A 19,734-nucleotide genomic window follows, 5' to 3' on the forward strand; every position below is an offset into this window, starting at 1 on the left:
CGCCCCAAAACCGCAGAGAAACCCTGTCTAGAAAAAAAAAAACAATAAATAAATAAATAAATAAATAAATAAATAAATAAATAAATACTGGGTGGGATGGCAGCCTGCTGGGACTCCCAGAGCAAGCTGGCTGGCCAGCCAGCCACATGGATGAGCTCTGGGTTTGATTGAGAGCCCTGCCTCAGTGAACAAGGTAGAAGATCAGTGGAGGATGACATCTCTGGCCTCTACATACACACCTACACCCAGCCACACATATACATATACATCCACCTACACACACGAAAACACTTGCACACACATGCATGCCACATGCACACGCATGGAAATGAAAGGGGGGAAACTAGCAGGGAGTGGTAATTGCTAGTGCTTGGCTCACCTTCTCTGTTTTAGGCAGCCCAGCCTCCCCACCCGGGGAACATCTCTGCTGATGGCTAAAAGGGGTCTCCCCACATGGGTTACCATGATGAAGACATTCTCTCGCCTTCTCAGAGGCTAACTTTAGTTTAGATAACCCCACAGGTGTGTCTGGAGGCCTGCCCCTAAGTGATTCTAGCTTCTGTCCAGCTGGCAGTATTAATCATCATTGTGATTTTGAGCAATGCCCATGGGCTCTTGGGTTTAGAGGCTGTTGCTCTTCTGGCTGCCTGGTTCCTAGCCTCAAGCTACTGAAGGCAGGTGGACAGTGGCCTACTGGGGCACACTCCCTAGAGGAGGTGCTCAGGGTGTGGGTTGTGGATTGGTTGGTCGGCATGAAATGCATGCTTATTGGTTGGTCTGTGTGAGGTGCATGCTTAGGGTTGTGCATTGGTTGGTCTGCATGTGAAATGCATGACTGCAGGTGAGTCCTTTTCTGTCCCTCAGTTGTATCTAAAGCTCATTTCTCTTCTTTTAAACTACACTTATTTATTTTGAGGAGGAGGGGTGGGATACATGTGTCATCCGGTGTGTGTGTGTGTGTGTGTGTGTGTGTGTGTGTGTGTATGAAGGTCAGAGGACAACTTGTAGGAGTCAGTTCTCTCTACCACATGGGTCTCAGGGAGCAATGAACTTTCACGTGAACTTTCTGGCTCCCTAAACCATCTCGACAGCCCTGACTCTCTCTTATCGCCCTCAAAATTGAAGAATGGTTATTTGGCTCACACCGTGGGGTAGAGAGAGGAGAATCCCACACAATTCCACTTTCCACTATGAAGAAGGTCAACTGACCTTCTCTCTTCTCCAGGCAGCCCAGCTGAAAATGCGTCCCTCAAGTCAGGTGACCGGATCCTCTTCCTCAATGGACTGGACATGAGGTGAGCCATCCCTGAGGTGTCTTGTGATCTTGGTGATGAACCATCCCCCAAGACTTTTGGCCTTTTTGGACACTAACAGTGGCCCTGATTTCCTTCTGACTTATGTCCTATTGCTTATGTCTATCCACCGTCCCCTGAGGCTATTTTTTCCTGTCATACTGGGAACTGAACACAAGACCCTGGGTTAGGCAAACACTGTCTCAGAGCTACATCCTCAGCCCTTTATTTAAGATTTCTCTTTTTAGACAGTGCCTCACTCTGTATCTCAGGCTGGTTTGGAACTCGCTGTGTAACCCAGACTTGTCTTGAATTCATGAAAATCCACCTACCTCCAATGAGTGCTGGACTGCAGGTGTGAGCTACCAAGCCAGCCCTTTTTAAGTTCTTTGTTTTGAGACAAGGTCTTGTTTAGTTGTCCAGGCAACTTGGACTTGCTATATAGTTCAGACTGCTTCAAATTATGCAAATTCTTCCAATCCTCTTGCCCCAGCTCCCAAGTACTGGAGTTATACCATGCTCACCCAGTACTGAGCGTTCCGCTTGAATCCATCCTTCCAGCTGAAAATATTACAGCTACATGTTGAGAACACAGAATGGAAAAGACCAATTATTTCTTGCTCTGGAGGGGAGTCTTGGAAATATAGCTTTTTCTATGGCCAGGAATGCCAAGCCCAGGGCATCTGCAGACCAAACTGTCGAATGCCTGGGGCGTCTACTGCACAAGACCCTAACTTATGTGAAAGTTAGGGTTCTGGCTAGTCCTGAATGAACAGTGATTTGCTGGGTGACCTCTACATGATGGACAGACATCACTTGTCAGACCCTCATGGGCCATCTCCTTTGCAGGAACTGCTCCCACGACAAGGTGGTGTCCATGTTGCAAGGCAGTGGCGCAATGCCCACGCTGGTGGTAGAGGAAGGACCGGTCCCTTTTGCTAGCGGTGAGACTATTAAGCCATACATTTCCCAATACTGTATTGGTCGCTTCCCAGGAGCGCCGCCAGGGGTTGCTATAGAGCCGCGTTCAATGCTGTTCAGTGCTCTCTACAAAGTTTGCCTTTCCAATATATTGCACGCCCCAGCTCAGAAGGCTGCTGACCCCAGGTGTCTGGGAAACTGCACCTAACCTGGTGACTCCAGGTCACCCGTACCTCCCCATGCCTTGGTCTCCCGCAGATTCAGATTCTTTGGATTCCCCGACCCGGTCATCGGCTCTCACCTCGCTGCAGTGGGTGGCAGATATCCTGCCTTCCAGTATCCGAGTCCAAGGGAGGACCTTCAGTCAGCAGCTGGACCACCTCCTCACTCCTCCCGAGCGCTATGGAATCTGTCGGGCTCTTGAGAGCTTCTTCCAGCACAGGTGCCTTGGGCATAGCAGTAGGGACCTAACCTGTTTGGGCCCCACCCAAGTCCCATCTAAAACTGGCAATCCTGGTCCTCCTGCCCGTGCCTCCTCACCCTTTTTGGGGAGAGAAGGCTCTAAAAAGGCAATAGCTAGTATCAAGGGAGTTGAGGTGCCCTAGAACAAACCCCACCCTTTAAATTTATTCCTTTATTTACTTTTGAGACCCGGTCTTGCTCTGTAGCAGCTGACTGGGTTGGAACTCACAGAGATCACCCTGTCTTGGCCTCCTCAGTGCTGAAACTAAAGGTCACTGCCACTATGCCCAGCTAATCTGGACTCTGACACCATGGGCAAATACAGACATTTCTGTGAATTGAGGCAGGCAGAAACAGTTAATGGGGCGCCAATCAAGAAACCTCACCAGTTCGCACTTAGCCCCCTGGAATTTTTTTTTTTAACAGTAGCTATGTCTGTCATGCCTTGTAGCAAGCCTTCCTCCTAGCCATTCTTTTTGATTTGGTTTAAAGTATATATAATTCTAACCTTTACATAACATATAGTGTGCAATATAATTCACATGCTATATAATTCAGTCATTTATTTGTTTTTAATTTTAAATATTATGTGTATGGCTGTTCTGCCTGCATGTAAGTGCACCACATGTGTGCAGTGCCACACAGGCCAAAAGAGGGCGTCAGATCTATTGGAACTGGAGTTATAGGTGTTTGTGAGCTGATAGGTAGGTCTCTGGAACTGGACTTGGGTCCTCTGCATTAGCATCACAAATGCTTATTTATTTATTTATTTGTTTGTTTGTTTGTTTGTTTATTTTGGTTTTGGAGATAGGATTTCTCCTTGTAGCCCTGCCTGTCTAGCGACTCCCTCTGTAGACCAGGCTGGCCTCGAACTCACAGAGACCTGCCCACCTCTGCCTCCTGAGTGCTGGAATTCAAGGCGTGCACCACCACTGCCCCACAGCACAAATGATCTTAATCACTGAGCCTTCTATCTCTCTGGCCACAGTTCATTCATCAAATTGTTCAGTTCAGTGGTTTGGTAGTTTTGATATCCTTGCAATTATATGTAACCATCACCATGGTGAATGTTGGAACCTTGTCACATGTAAAAGGAATACCAACAACTTTCTGTGACATGCTCCTTCATCTTCATCCCCCAATCTTTCTTTTAAAAAACATTTATTTATTTATTTACTTACTTACTTACTTACTTACTTACTTACTGAATATGGGGGTCATGAACGCCACAGTGCCCACAGGAGTCAGTGAGTTTGGCGGCAAACACCTTTACCTGATATTATTTTTAGCTCCAATTTTGCAAAAGAAAAGAAGTTAAGTTGCTTGAGAAAGGTCACTTAGTTGGTAAATGGCAAAGCTGGGATTTGACTCTTACTTTTTTTTGATGGTGGTGCTGGGAAATGAACCCAGAACCTTGAGTATGTTAGGTAAGCGCTCCACCAATGAGCTAACATTCCCAGCCCAAACTGGGATTTGAATCAGAGCGGACTGCCTCTGGAGACTGCTTTCCAGTCCTCTCTGCTCTGTCCTTCGAGGGTGGAGGTCGAGGCGTGAGCTGAATTCCAGGGCCTGGAGCCACCGCCTCATCCACACCCGCAGTGATGAGCTCCCTGCTTCTGCACCCTCCCCCCGCAGGAACATCGACACACTCATCGTGGACGTGTACCCTGTTCTGGACACACCTGCTAAGCAGGTCCTCTGGCAGTTCCTCTACCAGCTGCTGACCTACGAGGAGCAAGAGCTGTGTCAGGAGAAGATCGCGTGCTTCCTGGGCTACACGGCCATGACAGGTAAGCAGTCCCTGGGGGTGGCTGCCAGCCGCCCCACTTGCCAGGTGACCCAGCAGACACCTGTTCTCGCCTCCCAGAGGTCTGGCCTTCACATAATATGCCCCTATGCCCAGGGTCTGGCAGATACATACTCAACATTGGAGCTTGGCTGGGAGGATTGTGCTTGCGCAGTTAGTCCTTCATGTGGCAAGCACGGCATAAGTGGAAAGTGCTCATTTCTTCATCCTTTCCATTGCTTCCTCCTCTTCCTCTCTCCTCTCTCAAGCAGAGTCTCACACAGTCAAGCTGACCTCAAACTCATGTGTAGCCCAGGCAGGCCTTGAACTCCTAATCTTCCCACCTCCATCTCCCATGTGATGAGATTTGGGGCGTATGTCACCTCAGCCAGGTTACACCAGTGGGGACGGAACCCAGGGTCTTGCCCATGCTAACCGAGTGCTCTCCAACTGAACTATAGCCCTGTCTTTGTTGGAGAATCCATGGCCAGGCATGGTGGCTCAGGCCTGTAACTTCAGCACTTGGGGAGGCTGAGGCAGGAAGATTCTAAGTTTGGAGTCAGCTGAGACTCACAATGTAGCTGTCCTAGTTAGGGTTCCTATTGCTGTGAAGAGACACCATGGCAACTCTTATACAGGAAACATTTAATTGGGACTGGCTTACAGTTCAGAGGTTTAGTCCATTATCATCATGGCAGGGAGCATGGTGGCACATAGACAGACATGGTGCTGGAGAGGTAGCTGCAAGTTCTACATCTGGATCTGCAAGCCGCAGGAAAAGAGAGTAATGCTAGGCTGAGCTTGAGCATTTAAAACCTAAAGCCCACCCCCAGTGACTCACTTCCTCAAACACAACCACACCTACTCCAACAAGACCATACCTCCTAATAGTGCCACACCCTATGAGCCTAAGGGGACCGTATTTCATTAAAAATACCACAGTAGCCCATAGTGAGACCTTGTCTCGGAATCAAAACAAGAGGTTAGGGATGGCTCAGTAGTAAAAGAATTTATTGAGCAAGTAGGAGGACTAGAGTTCAGATTCCCAGGACCCATATTACAGCCAGGTAGGTGAGGCCGACCACCTATAATACTAACACTCCATAGGTAGGGGATTGGGGACCCCTGAAACACATTGGCTATCAAGATTAGCAAAATGGATGACAAACTCTGGGTTCAAGAGAGAAGCCCTGCCTCAATATATAAAGGAGAGTGTGATAGAAGAACCACTGACCTCCACATGTGCACACATGCATGCACACAAACACACACATGCAAATATTCATACACACATATACACATATAAACAATTTTGAATTCATGCATCCTGTTCACCGTTTACAAATTCATCAGTACATGTCACCTGGATTAGGGCCCCGTGGTCAGATCACCTTGGCTGGTAGACTCCAGTGCACAAGCACACATGCAGGGGGCCGCTGAGCCACACACAACCTTACTGTTCCACTGCTACCTACACTGTTAGAGTATGTCCCCCATGTGCCTAAAAACCCCTGCGCTTGGGGCTGAAGATAAGAATTAGTGATGTAAGCACTTGCTGTGCAAGTATGGAAACCCACGTAAGTCCTGGGTGAGCACAGTGTCCTGTGACCTACCTGCTACAGACACTCTGCAGCCACATTTGCTAATGCTTCTCCTTCACGGTACCTACTTCCTACAGCTTGGAGGACTGAGGAGGGCTAAGGGCTTTTAGCATGAAACGCAGGGTCCCCAGAAGGGCAGCATGTGTCCAGAACATTTTCAGTTTGCCTAACGAGTTCTACTGGGTGTCGGTAAGCCACCTGGAATAAGCACAGGGTGTTGGGATCCAGAAGCATGGACCCAGAGCCCTGTTGGGAACAGCATCAGCCTCCACTAGACTTTCCATCCTTCAGCTGCTTTTCTTTGTTTTGTTTAGTTTTTGTTTTTCCTGAGACAGGGTTTCTCTGTAGCTTTCTTTGGTGCCTATCCTGGAACTAGCTCTTGTAGACCAGGCTGGCCTCGAACTCACAGAGATCCACCTTCAGCTGCTTTTCTTACTCTAGGTACCTGTGTTCTGGTCTCGGGATTCTGCTTAAGCATTACTTTAAAGAGCTAGAGATACATGTATTTCAGAGGTAGAGCCTCTGCCTAGAATCCCCCAGTGAGGGGCTGGGGTGTGGCTCAGTGGTAGAGCACCTGCCTAGAATCCCCCAGTGAGGGGATGGGTGTGGCTCAGTGGTAGAACTCTTTCCGAGCATGCACAAGGTACTGGGTTTCATCTTCAGCATGACCTAAGAAAACCTGTAGCGTTATCCTGGGACAAGGCAGGAAGGCCCCAGGGTCCAGTGGTCACATATGGTGGTGGTCACTTCTTCCCTCACCTTCCTTGCTGTGGAGGCTGACAGTTCAAGGGTGGCATGCCAAACCTTGCCTGTCCCACCACAGAACCTGAATCCTCACTGGACCTGGAGCCAGAGTCCACACCGGAGCCCACGCCGGAGCCACAACCACGGAGTTCCCAGAGAGCTTCTTCCATGTGCCGTCGTAGCCTGCGCTCCCAGGGCCTGGAGGCCAGCCTCAGCTGTGGTGAGGCCCCACCCCATGGAGAAAAACAGGGGCTGCTTTCCTCTCCTGTACATCGAAGTCAGCGGAATGATGAGTATTAGTCAGGGTTCTCTAGAGGGACAGAGCCCACACAATGAACGAAGATCACAAAGAGGATGTGTTAGATTGGCCTCCATGGTAACAGCTGAGTGGCCCAACAATGGCCCTCTGCATGCTGGAGAGGCTGGGCATCCATTAGTTGCTCAGTCCGTGAGCTGGAGGCATCAGTAGTTCTAGGTCCCAGTTTAGTGCCTGAAGGCCCACAGGATTCCACAGAGCTACTGCTCCATCTACAATGGGAACCTGAAAAATGTGGCTTCTGATAGCAACAGCAGCAGCGGCAAAGCGGATAGACTCACCAGCAAGGAGGGAAGGAAGGCAGGCAAACTTTCCCATCAGATCTCCTTCTATCTGCACTGCTGCAGGAAGGTCCTGCCCACTCCAGGGAGTGTTCCCTTCTCAGGTAACCCTTCCAGGCAGTACCTTCAGAGACCGGCCCAAAGGGGGATGCAGCTGATTCCAGTTCCAACCGAGCTGACCACTAGGGTTAACCGTCACAACGAGGAGTCGGGAACCTGGGGAATAGCGAGGCTGAGCGCTGACTGCAGGTCTGGACTGAGTCGCAGAGCTCAGGAAGGATAATGAGGTCTTCATGGCACGTTCCTGGCAGGTCCTGGTGATTGCCCTGAGATGCCTCTACCTCTGATCCCAGGCGAGCGGCAGGCTGGTGACGGCACATCCCTTCCGGAGACCCCCAACCCCAAAATGGTGAGGCCTTTCTGTCTTCCAGATGTAATCGATGATCATGGGCCCTGGTGGCCAGCGTGTAGGGAACCCTGATCAAAGTTTCCCAGCAGCTAGGGCAAACTGTCCGTGCGTGGTCCCATTGGTCAGCCCCATCTCCGTTGCCTACTAGATGTCCGCCGTCTACGCGGAGCTTGAGTCGCGACTGAACAGCAGCTTCAAAGGGAAGATAGGAACAGTGTCCAAATCCCGGGCGTCTCCGCCAGTCCCCAGCTTGGTAGGCACAGCAGGTATGGCCTCAGCCAACCTCTGGTCCTGAGGGTCCTTCTAGCCGGCTGTCCATATGTCATCCCTGCTCCCAGACACACCCCCTAGAGGCTGTGCAGCTGGGTCCCAGGGAAACCCAGAGACCTCTCTGTGCATGTGTGAACGGTCATCAAGGTGGGCTTGTCCCAGTCCCTCACTTGTCCTTTGTGGTCTTCACCCTGGCTGGTAACCTGGAACAACAGAGTGTCCCCCCAAGCGAGTCCTCAAGTTAGCGTGTGGCTCTCAAACACACTGTAAACTGCATGTCTTGCTGCATGAATGGCAGAGCTGGGAAGACAGTTTCTCTGCAGTCTAAGCAAGACCGGCTGTGCCTATAACACAGTCATCTTAGCTACTCGGGATCTGAGGCAGGAGGATCTTACTTCAAAGCCTGTCTGGGCCACAGAATGAGTGCAGGGCTAGCCTGGACAACTTATTGAGACCCCACCTCAAAATGTTAAGAAAGTGGGGTCCGGGGTTGTTGGCAGAGTATTTGCTTGGCATACATGAGGTCCTGGGTCCATTCCCAGGACCACACAAGAGTGGGTGTGGGGTGGCACACCTGTGGTGGAGAGCTCAGGAAGTGGAGGCAAGAGTCATCTTCAACCTACCTAGGGGGTTCCAGGCCAGCCTGAGCTATGTGAGACTCTGTATAAATTTATATATATTGGAGACAGTGTTTCTCTGTGTAACAGCCCTGGTTGTCCTGGAATTTGCTTTGTAGATCAGGCTGGCCTCGAATTCAGGGAGATCTGCCTGCCTCTGCCACATGAGTGCTGGGCTTACTACAGGAGTGCATCACTATTGCCCAGACAAAAGAATAAATTTTTTAAGTGGGGATAAAGGGATCTGGAGCTATAACTGACTGACAGAGTACTTGCCTTGGTCGCCACTACTGAGAAAATGGCGGTGGGGCGGGAGGGCAGATCCTCCCACTCCCTAAGATCCTCCTGTGTGTCTGAGGCTTGCTGGGCTGGGATGGTACCTCAAGACCCTTGCCTGAGACCTATGGGGGATGATCCTTCATGGGTCTTGGTGAGACCTTCAGGGAGGGGTATGTTCCCTTGTGAGCTGAGGTATGGCATGAATTGAAGCCAAGACATGGTCTCTACTTCACCTCCTGTGGTCTTTGGTTACTCTCTCAGGGAAGAGCCTGGGAGGCAATAGCCCAGAGACAGAAAGCATGTCTTAGGACAGACAGCTGACCACTCTTTACCCCATGCTGGGTACTGGCTGAAAAACTTCCTCTTCTTCCACCACCAATCAAGGGCCCAGGACCCTGTCTGGAGTCTCATGGCCCAGCGATCGGCTCCTGCCGTCCCCCTGCTATGATCCGCTGTGCTCTGGGGGCCTGGCCTCCCCCAGCAGCTCGGAGTCCCACCCCTACGCCAGCTTGGACAGCAGCAGGGCGCCCTCCCCGCAGCCAGGTCTTGGATCCATCCACCCAGACAGCCCGCCGAGTCCAGACCCCATCCGGCCACCCAGTCGCAGGAAGCTCTTTGCCTTCTCGCGCCCCGTGCGGAGCCGAGACACAGATCGCTTCCTGGATGTTCTGAGCGAGCAGCTGGGTCCCCGGGTGACCATTGTGGATGACTTCCTGACACCCGAGAACGACTATGAGGAGGTGGGCGTGCGAGTGGGCGTGAAGAGTTGAGGGGTGGAGGTCTATACCGGGTACAGTGTCCCCCAGAGTCTACAGGAGGCCTGTGTCACCGCAGACTACCTCCAACTGCTTCGCCCCTGCTTCAGTCTGCGCTGGAATCTGTCTGCTACCCCATTCTAAGTCTGGAACCACCCCAAGCTGTCCCCCATTCAATACTTATTCCACCATTGCCTAAGGCTATATTTGTCGTCTCAGGTTACTCCATTCCAACCTAGGATATCCAGCTCACAGCCTCAGGTCAAACCCACCAACGGCTTCTGTACCTTTCCCCTGGGCTATTTCATCCTTTCCCTAAGGCTACCTCCATGTACTTACCGTGTCTCAGGCTAGCCCATTCTCAAGCTGTCCCACGCACAACTTCAGCCTAAGGCAGCGGATTGCCTCTCCTGGTCCCTGTTTTCTCTTGCTCTCCACCCGCTTGCGGTTTTACCGCAAACTGTGCAGCCTGCAGGGCTCCAGCCTGACCTCCCGCTCGCCTTGCTCTCCCCGGGACAGATGAGCTTCCACGATGACCAGGGCAGCTTTGTGACCAATGAGAGAAGCAGCGCTAGCGACTGTGTCAGCAGCAGCGAGGAAGGAAGCTCTCTGACCTACTCCTCCATCTCCGACCACATCCCCCCGCCCCCACTCAGCCCACCACCGCCTCCACCCCTGCCTTTCCACGACCCCAAACCCAGCTCCCGCTCCTCCGAAGGTCCCCGAGGTCCTCCTCAGTCATTGACCAAACCCCTCACCCAGCTCACCCACCCAGTCCCACCCCCACCTCCACCACCTCTGCCCCCACCCGTGCCCTGCGCACCCCCCATGCTATCCCGGGGCGTGGGCCACCGTCGAAGCGAGACCAGCCACATGAGCGTCAAGCGCTTGCGCTGGGAACAAGTGGAGAACTCAGAAGGCACTATCTGGGGTCAGGTAGGTGACCTGGGGACCAGTGGCTCTCTCAATTGGGTGAGTGGTCTGGATAGTAACATTGATGGCAAGATCCATCTTCTAGCCCACTGCCTCCTCCTGCTCCTTCTTCCATTCCTCTTCTTTAGTGTTTTTAAAATTACATTTATTAAATTATATTGTGGGGGGGCATGGGTGTGGAGGTCAAAGGGCAACATCCCAGGGCTTTAACTTAGGTCATCAAACACCTGAGCCATCTCACCAGTTCCTGGCCTCTTCTAACATCAACTAGACTACTCCTTGGTCCTTCTCATCCTGCGCAGAGAAGTAACAGCCTTCCCAAAGATAAATGTGTCCCCAAGCCAAAAGCACAGTGGGGAGTTCTGAAAAGAGTACCCTACCCTCCTGCAAAACTCATCACTCCTGAGGCTGAACTAGTTCTCTTAGTTTCTAGTTTTTTACTCATGGCAATCCTTCTGCCTCAACACCACCAAAGTGCTGGGATTAGAGGAATGAACCACTACACCTCAACAGCTCAACTGCTCCTTCAAATGTGGCCACGGAAAGCTGGTGACAGTGGCTCATGCCTGTAATCCCAACATTGGGGGGGGGGTGGAGGCAGGAGGGTCAGTTCAAGGTCACCCTTGTCTTTATAGTCAGTTTGGTGGTGGCGGGAAGGGAAGTTTCTCCTCTTGGGTTCCTAGAGAACACATTCCTACAAACCCGAGATGTGTCCACAAACGTGCTCCCCAATGTCATCCCCCAGTCACCAAGACTGAACACACCTGGCCACCCGCACTGCGGTGTGTTCATTCTGAAACTATGTATGTACTTGTCTCTCTTCCTTTAGGATCTTTCCAGCAGCAACCACCCTCATCCTCAGCCCCTGTCCAAGCCCCTTATGGCCTTTGCAGACGGTCACCTTCTACATGAACTGTCTTAGTCCTTTGGTTCAGCGTCCAGCCGCTGGTCTGTCCCAGCTTCAGTGGCCCTAGCACCTGCCTAAGGCAGCCCTGGGATGAACCCATTCCCTGCCAACCCTCAGATGAACCCATTCCCTGCCAACCCTCAGGCAGGTGTGGTGGCACGTACCGGTCATCCCAACACTCAGCAGGCTGAGGAAGGATGATTATGAGTTCGAGACCTCTCTGGGCTACATAGCAGGTCTTTATCTCAAAAAGAGGGTAGGAGAGTGCTGGGAGATGGCTCAGTGGGTAGTGCCTGCCACCAAGCATCAGGACCTGGGTTCAGACCCCAGTGCCCTGTGAAAATCCGGACATGGTGGTGTATATCTCTATCTCCAGGGCTGAGGAGGGTGGAGACGGATAGATCCCTGGAGCCCATTGGCCAACTAATTTAGCCAATCGGTAGTGCTCTAAATTTAGTGGTAAGATGACCTCAAAAATTAGGGTAGGTGGAACTAAAGACATACTTTAGTAGGTAAGGGCACTTACTACTCAAGATTAAAGACCTGAGTTCAAATCCCCAGTACTCATTTTTTTGTGTTATTTTTTGTTATTGTTTTTAAAAAAAAAAAGGTGAGTTGGGTGGTGGTGGTGCATGCCTTTAATCCCAGCATTTGGGAGGTAGAGGCGGTCAGATCTCTGAGTTTGAGGCTGCCCTGGTCTACAGAGCGAGTTCCAAAACAGCCAGGGCTGTTAAACAGAGAAACCCTGTCTCAATAAACAAAACAGATGAAAACAAAAAAAGGTGGCAGGGAGGTAGTGGTGCACGCCTTTACTCCCAGCACTCTTGAGGCAGATGCAGGCGTATTTCTGTGACTTCTAGGTCAGCCTGGTCTACAAAGTGAGCTCCAGGACAGCCAGAGCCACAAAGAGAAACCCTGTCTCAAAAAAACAAAAAGAAAAAAAAAAAAAACGGTGGACTAGGATAAAGACACCCGAAGCCTGACACTGGCCTCCACATACATACATACACATGGGCAAGTATGTACACATAGACCAGACACACGCAAAAGGAGCCTTTGAAACAAGACAAACTACTCAGGCCTCTCCTGAGCCCTCTTAGTTGTCACTAGCCTCGTCTCTCCTGTCCCAGCCCCATCCTTGTGGATAGAGTACCAAGAATGGCTGCCTTATTGACCAGAAGGGCAATCGGCTTATAATTTAGATTATGTAGTATTTCTTTATTTAAAAAAATTATATATGTGTGCAGATATGTGCACATGAGTGCAGGTGCCGCCAGAGGCCAGAAGAGGGCATCAGGTACCCTGGCACGGGAGTGACCAGTAGTTATGAGCTGCCTGATGTGGATGTTGGGAACCACATTCGGGTCCTCTGCAAGAGCAGCCAGCATTCTTAGCTGCTGTGCCATTTCTCCAGGCCCTGCTTGTAGCATTTCTTTTGTTCTTTGGGGGCGGGGGGCATTCAAGACAGGATCCCTCCATGTAGCCCTGACTGTCCTAAAGCTCACTTTGTAAACCAGGCTGTTCTCAAATTCACAGAGATCCACTTGCCTCTGCCTCCCTAGTGCTGGGACTAAGGGCATGCACCACCACCACCACCCAGCTAATTTATTTCTCTTCCTCCCTCCCTCCCTCTCTCTCCCTCCCTCCCTTTCTTCCTTCCCTTTTGAAACAAGGTGTCATTATATAGAGCAGGCTGGCCCAAAACTCACAGATACCTCTGCTTCCTGAGTACTGGGATTAAAAGCATACACCACCACGCCCAGCTTCTGATTAGCACTTCTTGCAGCCTCCTCTCCCTCCTGCCTTCCTCTTGGACCTCCTGGGTCTTGGAGGTCTTGGGATCATCTATGTCTCTTTGGGAGATCCCAGGATGGACTTAAGAGGTCAAAGGCAGGCAAGCTGCCTGGGCTCTTCCTGCTTTGAACTTCCCATGATCCCTTGCAGCTCGGGGCGGACTCTGACTATGATAAGCTGAGTGATATGGTGAAATACCTGGACCTGGAACTCCACTTCGGCACCCAGAAACCTTCGAGTGAGTGGCCTGATGGCCCTGGGTCATGTCAACAGCCACACTGCCTGCTGCCTTCTGGGCGTTCTCTAGCTCCCAGTCCCCACAGCATGCACGTATTGCTCTTGGATCTTCCAGCCTTCAGGTCCTTCTGCATGCTTGAATCCCTCGACAGTGCTGCAAGCTAGATCCTGCAGCCACCTGCAGTTCTTAGTGAAGAAGCCCAGAGAGGCTAGGTAGTCGGCAGAAAGTCACAGAACCAGGATAGTGTGCGCAGCAGGCATCTATGAATGTCCTTCTCAGTCTCCCCGCCCCCCTAGTCCTTTCTAGGTATCTCCTTGTAGTGGTTGGAATGTGACTCTAAGTATCAGCAGTCAGTTCTTGTACACAACACAAGCTCAGAAAGTGGTCGGTTTTCATTGTTGGGGTCAGACAAGCCACGTGCTGAATGGCCTTAGGCTGAAAGGCTGAGGAATGAGGGGAGTTTGAATGCCTGGCGCTGATGTAGTTATGGCGATGCACGCCAGGAAAAGGGTCCTTGACCGCTTGCTGTGGCCACATCTCTCCCTTGGTCCTGCCACATCAGCCCTAGCCTAGCTTCCCATTCCCCATTAAGCTATCCAGTTTCCCTTCCAGAGCCCGTGCCCGGCCCCGAACCCTTCAGGAAGAAAGAAGTGGTGGAGATCTTGTCCCACAAGAAGGCCTACAACACCTGTAAGAAGCCTACGGAGTCCATCCTCTGGGTCACAGAAGCTGAGACCCGCAAAGGGGGTGGGGTGACCGAAATTCTGATGTGGAAGTTGGGACCTGTCGTCCTGCTAAATAATCCGCCTCTCAGGGTAACAGGATCCCCTTCCTGGGACTCAGGTGCACACCTAGGAACCCTCTATTGATCACGTTCACCACAATGGATTCCTTCGCTCTGGCCCCGCCTCCAATCACATTATCTATCTACTTCGTCCCTTTCTAGTTCCCAGCCCCGTCCGCAGATCACGCACGTAGTCCTGCTATGTCTTTGGGGCTCCTCCCCTTATCAGTCTATAAGACTCCCTAGCCTCTGGCTAGGTCCATGCCACGCCCTTCTCCACTAGGCACTTCTCCCAGGCCCCTCCTCCTGTATCCCTCTAAGTTTCTCTCAGTAGCCACGCCCAATCATCAAGCCCCCCCCATTCCCTGAGGCCCCACCCCTGCTCCGAGCTCCGCCCTCTCCCTGGGCCCCGCCCCGGCTCATCCTGGTGCCCTGCCCTCAGCCATCCTTCTAGCGCACCTGAAGCTGACCCCTGGCGAGCTGAGGCAGGTGCTCATGAGCATGGAACCCAGGCGCCTGGAACCTGCGCATCTGGCACAGTTGCTGCTCTTCGCTCCCGACGCCGACGAGGAGCAGCGCTACCAGGCTTTCCGCGAGGCTCCAGGCCGCCTCAGTGAGCCGGACCAGTTCGTCCTGCAGGTGCTAAGAGGGCCCCCTGGTCGTCGCCGCCCCCCCACTTCCCGCCCCCAACATGGCTAAGGGCGCCTTCGCCTGGGCTCCCCTCCGCAATCGGGAGTTAGCTTCTGTCCAGGTCCCTTAGATTGTCCCTGGCCTCTGAGTCTCAATTTAACTCCTTTGATGACCCGTTCCCACTCGCGGTCAAGGCAGATGGGAGAGAACATCCTCTTGGGGTCGTGATAATTTTTCCCAAGGAGTACCCAGTTCAGTAGTCAGAGGACTCCCTCCCCAGGCTGGTCAGTAGGTACTACTGACTGCGGATGGATGAATCCAGGCTCCTGACTTTCCTGTAGATGCTGTCGGTTCCCGAATACAAGACCCGCCTGCGCAGTCTACACTTCCAGGCCACCTTACAGGAGAAGACAGAGGAGATCCGAGGCAGCCTTGAGTGCCTGCGACAAGCATCCCTGGAGCTCAAAAACAGCCGGAAACTCGCCAAGATCCTGGAGGTCAGGTGGCTTCCCATGTCTGCTTTTTTAACCTGATCTTCTGTCTTCCAGGGGCTCCCAGCCTGGAAACCAAAAACTACACATGGGGAGAGGAATGGGGTGAGCCTATGGACCCAATCACCCTCGTTTTTCTTACAGTTTGTGTTGGCCATGGGCAACTATCTCAATGATGGACAGCCCAAGACCAACAAGACCACCGGCTTCAAGATCAACTTCCTGACAGAGGTGAGGGCCAGCAGGCAGTCACTTGCTCCTGCTGCCAGGCTTGGAGGTCAAACCTATGTCACGTTGTGGCAGTAGAGCCAAGTGTGGTGGCATACACCTGTAATCCCAGCGTTTAGAAGGTTGAGGCTCAAGGATCAGAAGTTGGAATCTAGCCTAGGCTAAATAAGAGCCTGATTCATACAACATACAATGTTCAACAGGGGAGAAGAAAACGTTATGCCCGTAAATTCTTCCCCTGGCTGGGGAAGGGGAAACAGGCTGCACACAGGCTCAAAAGTGACTCAGGCAAAGGGCAGGAGCATGAAATGGGGCTTCTCCGGTTCAGATCCAGGACGTAGACTTGTGAGGGGAGTTGGAAAGGGTATTAAAGACCAAGGAGTCTAGGAACACAGGAAAGCCTGGTGTCATGTGACCAGAAGTCTGGTGAGTGGGACTTTGAGGAGCATCTGTGGCGGGCGTCCCTTACAGCTAAACTCCACCAAGACAGTGGATGGGAAGTCTACCTTTCTGCACATCCTTGCCAAATCGCTAAGCCAGCACTTTCCTGAACTCCTGGGCTTTGCCCAGGACCTGCCCACTGTGCCCCTGGCTGCCAAAGGTAGGTTGGGTTCATGGGTGAGGGAGACAGATGCATGCCTCCCTGAGCTGGGGATGCAGCCCCCCTAAGACTTGGTTCCTTCCTGACATGCAGTGAACCAACGAGCCCTGACTGGTGACCTGGCTGATCTCCATGGCACTGTCAGTGAAATTCAGGTGGCCTGCCAGAGCATGTCCCCCTCCAGCGAGGACAGGTTTGCTGTCGTCATGACTGTATCCTCTAACCAGCACCAGACTGGACTCTGGAATGGTCGGGTAAAGCTGACTGTGGCTCTAGGGCTCAGTGCAGACCCTTGCAGAAATTCCAGGCAGAAGCTGCGTGTGCCCAGGGATTCTGGGAGGGGTTCCATCCTGGATTATGTAGAGTCCACGTGCTTATACCAAAGCTGAGTAGCTGAAGATGGTGTTCTTTTGTGTATTTATGACACTGGGGATCGAACTCAGAGCCTCAGGTGTTCAGGTATATGTTCTACTGCTGAGCCAGGCTGGCAGCCATCACTGGAGGATTCCCAACAGGTATGCTACCGCCAAGCCCTGCCTTCATCCCCTCCCTGAGGGATTCTAGACAGGTGCTCTACCACTGAGCCACACCCCAGCCCCTCACTGGGGGATTCTAGGCAGGGGCTCTACCACTGAGTCACACCCGGGTCCCTCACGGGGGATTCTAGGCAGGTGCTCTACCAGTGAGCCACACCCAATGGACACATGGAGGCACTGAGCTATAATACCCAGTTCACTCCCTATTACACATTTGAAGCTGAGTCTCTCTGAGTTGTCCAGACTGACCTCAGACTCACTCTGTAGCCCAGGCAGGCCTTGAACTTACAATTCTCTAGCCTCGTCCTCCCAAGGATCTAGGGTGACAGGTCTCTATCACCAGGCACACTCATAGTTCCCAAAGCCATTGATATGTTGACAACTATCTGTCCTCATAAATGGTGGGGCCCGGATTTAAATCACAAGAGACAAGGAGAAGCTTGGCCAGTCAGGCACTGTAAGCCAAAAGCAAGACGAGAGAGGCACTGGGGGGACTGAATCCAGAGCATTCAATATTGTTCTCCCAGTGAACTGTGCACTTTGAATTAGGGCCACTAAGTCTTTCTTACAGTGCACCAGATACTATCTTAAATCCTGGAGGCCCAGAGAGGGAACAAGCTGCCCTAGAAGGACAGAAACAATGAGCTTTTGAACTGTTTTAAATACTAACAAAAGCTATAGGAAAAAGGAGGCATTTTAAAAAGAAAGAAAACAAAGAGGAAGGAAGAAAGGGGGGGAGAAAAAGAGAAAAGGCCTGCTGTGGTATGGTACACATGTACTCAGAAGTAGAGACAGGGGGATCAGGAAGTCAAAGTTAAACTCAGCCAGCCTGGATTACAAGAGATCCTGTCTCAAACACATAAACCAAGTATCAGGTAGACAGGATCAGCCCAAGGGAGTGGTCTGAGAAGTGGGCAGTGAGCTCAGCACACTGAAATCCCAGCACTCAGGATGCTGAGGTAGAAGGAGCTGGAGTTTAGCCGGGCGGCACTCAGTAGACAGAATCAGGTGGATCTTTGCTGAGTTCGAGACCAGCCTGGTCTACAAGAGCTAGTTTCAGGACAGACTCCAAAGCTACAGAGAAACCCTGTATAGGAAGGAAAAAAAAGGAGGAGGAGGAGGAAGAGGAGGAGGAGAAGGAAGAGCTGGAGTTCAAGGCCAGCCTGGGTCACCTAATGAGATCCTGTCTATAAACAAAACAAACAAATAACAAAAACGAACAAACAAGAGTCAAGAAGCTACTAAGCAGACGTCTCCAAGACAATGGCTCCCCGTTGTGGAGAGAGGGGACGTCTGAGGATTTACAGAATGTAAATTAATTCTGCTTGAAGGACTGACTGGTGTCCTGAAACCTGTGTGGGGAGTGGGAGGGGGCACAGTTCTCTGCCTGCAGGAAGGAAGATTCTATCAGGGCAGAGAGGGAGCGGAACAGCCAGGGCCGTCTGGGGTCACATTCCAGCCCGGGAGGGTAGAGCACCCAGCGGCTGTTTCCTTAACCAAGGCCCCTCATAGTCCTTTCTGGAAACGGCACAACCGGCTCTGCGGGCTCTGGACGGGCTGCAGCGGGAGGCCATGGAAGAGCTAGGGAAGGCACTGGCCTTCTTCGGAGAGGACTCCAAGGCCACTACCTCAGAGGCCTTCTTTGGCATCTTTTCAGAATTCATGAGCAAATTTGAGGTGAGTCAGGGTGGAGGCTGGAGGGGCCCCTGAAGGGAGATGGGGCCAGGAGAGCATCCTCCCCAAGTTCCCCTGGGAAAGGGTGTCCGTAAATGGCATATACCCTGTCTCTGGTGTGGTGGGGCCACAGCCTCAGCACCAGCCATCTGGGTGCCAGGAAGAGGCAGGAAGGGTGTCATTGATGCTGGGACCACTGAGCACTCCCTCGCATCTCCAGAGAGCACTCAGCGACCTGCAGGCAGGGGATGGCCCACGCAGCTCCGGGATGGTTTCACCCCTGGCCTGGTGACAGCTGCCACCAAGCATCTTCTGCAATCTGAGCACGGAGACGGAAGGTGGAGGTTGCGACCCCCCGAGGGACGTCACAGGGTCCAGGGTACTTGATCATGCAGCTTGTCTGCAGGAAGGGCTTGGGTGCGGTGGGGGCTGCAGCCCCGTATCTCCGGCTACCTCAGCTGCTAAGCTCCGCCTAGCCCTCTTCTGCCCATCCTCCTTGGTCTCCCAGACAGCCTGCCTGGCTTCCCGTCACCACAACGTGAATAAAATGCTGCTTTGTGTCAGGGGCTGTCCCACCTGAAGGCGGATTGCAAAGTGGCCGCTGGCCTGGAACCCTTGCCTGTGGCTTGGTGGGAACACACCGCTAGGATGTATACAGAGTTACTCTGTGAGTCTGCTGGAGGGGACTCCGGACCAGAGACGGACACTCCCAGATGAACCTACTAAGCCAGCACCAGAAAGAAAGCCTACAAGATCACTGCCTCCACGGCCGCTGGAGGAGGGCAGGCGAGATGAAGACTGTGGGACTGGGTTGTGGAGGCTGGGGTGGCTGTGGCAGCACGGAGCAGGAGAGAGAATGCTCAGCTGGGGCTATTGAGAAAGAGGGAGAGGAGGGCCACTGCTATTAGGCCACTGGATCTAGGCTTTGTCTTCTTTTTGTGAATTTATTTATTTCTGAAAGACAGGGTCTCGTGTAGCTCAGGCTGGCCTCAAACTCACTGTGCAGCCAAGGGTAACCTTGATCCTCCTGCCTCTACCTCCCAAGTGTTGGGATCATAGGCACGTGCTACCATGCTCCATGTCTCCATGTTCTTATTCTCTCTCTCTCTCTCTCTCTCTCTCTCTCTCTCTCTCTCGCTCTCGCTCTCGCTCTCGCTCTCGCTCTCGCTCTCGCTCTCGCTCTTT

At 52.2% G+C, this 19,734-nt stretch overlaps 1 protein-coding gene and 1 long non-coding RNA gene across 2 annotated transcripts in view; one reads left to right on the top strand and one right to left on the bottom strand.

The window, feature by feature from the left end:
- The window catches only part of LOC126489866 (uncharacterized), a 4,300-nt gene extending 1,681 nt beyond the window's left edge, over nt 1-2,619 (bottom strand). The window contains exons 1-2 of the long non-coding RNA XR_007589033.1: nt 2,515-2,619; nt 1,625-1,868 (exon numbers count right to left, since the gene is read on the bottom strand). This is a non-coding gene — a long non-coding RNA (uncharacterized lncRNA). The remainder of the gene's footprint in view (nt 1-1,624; nt 1,869-2,514) is intronic.
- Nucleotides 1-19,619, top strand: part of Grid2ip (Grid2 interacting protein) — a 23,339-nt gene extending 3,720 nt beyond the window's left edge. The window contains exons 4-21 of the mRNA XM_050124436.1: nt 1,226-1,295; nt 2,142-2,236; nt 2,472-2,655; nt 4,311-4,465; nt 6,886-7,026; nt 7,715-7,812; nt 7,961-8,078; nt 9,363-9,718; nt 10,253-10,669; nt 13,518-13,605; nt 14,218-14,295; nt 14,832-15,028; nt 15,361-15,516; nt 15,655-15,741; nt 16,210-16,339; nt 16,433-16,551; nt 18,388-18,552; nt 18,770-19,619. Of these exons, the coding sequence (XP_049980393.1) occupies nt 1,226-1,295; nt 2,142-2,236; nt 2,472-2,655; nt 4,311-4,465; nt 6,886-7,026; nt 7,715-7,812; nt 7,961-8,078; nt 9,363-9,718; nt 10,253-10,669; nt 13,518-13,605; nt 14,218-14,295; nt 14,832-15,028; nt 15,361-15,516; nt 15,655-15,741; nt 16,210-16,339; nt 16,433-16,551; nt 18,388-18,552; nt 18,770-18,841 (2,726 nt within the window). The 3' untranslated portion in view covers nt 18,842-19,619. The remainder of the gene's footprint in view (nt 1-1,225; nt 1,296-2,141; nt 2,237-2,471; nt 2,656-4,310; nt 4,466-6,885; nt 7,027-7,714; nt 7,813-7,960; nt 8,079-9,362; nt 9,719-10,252; nt 10,670-13,517; nt 13,606-14,217; nt 14,296-14,831; nt 15,029-15,360; nt 15,517-15,654; nt 15,742-16,209; nt 16,340-16,432; nt 16,552-18,387; nt 18,553-18,769) is intronic.
- Nucleotides 19,620-19,734: the final 115 nt, after the last annotated feature.

This window comes from Alexandromys fortis, unplaced genomic scaffold, assembly GCF_014885135.2.
Source record: "Alexandromys fortis isolate MF-2015 unplaced genomic scaffold, M_Fortis_MF-2015_v1.1 scaffold_227, whole genome shotgun sequence".
NCBI lineage: Eukaryota > Metazoa > Chordata > Mammalia > Rodentia > Cricetidae > Alexandromys > Alexandromys fortis.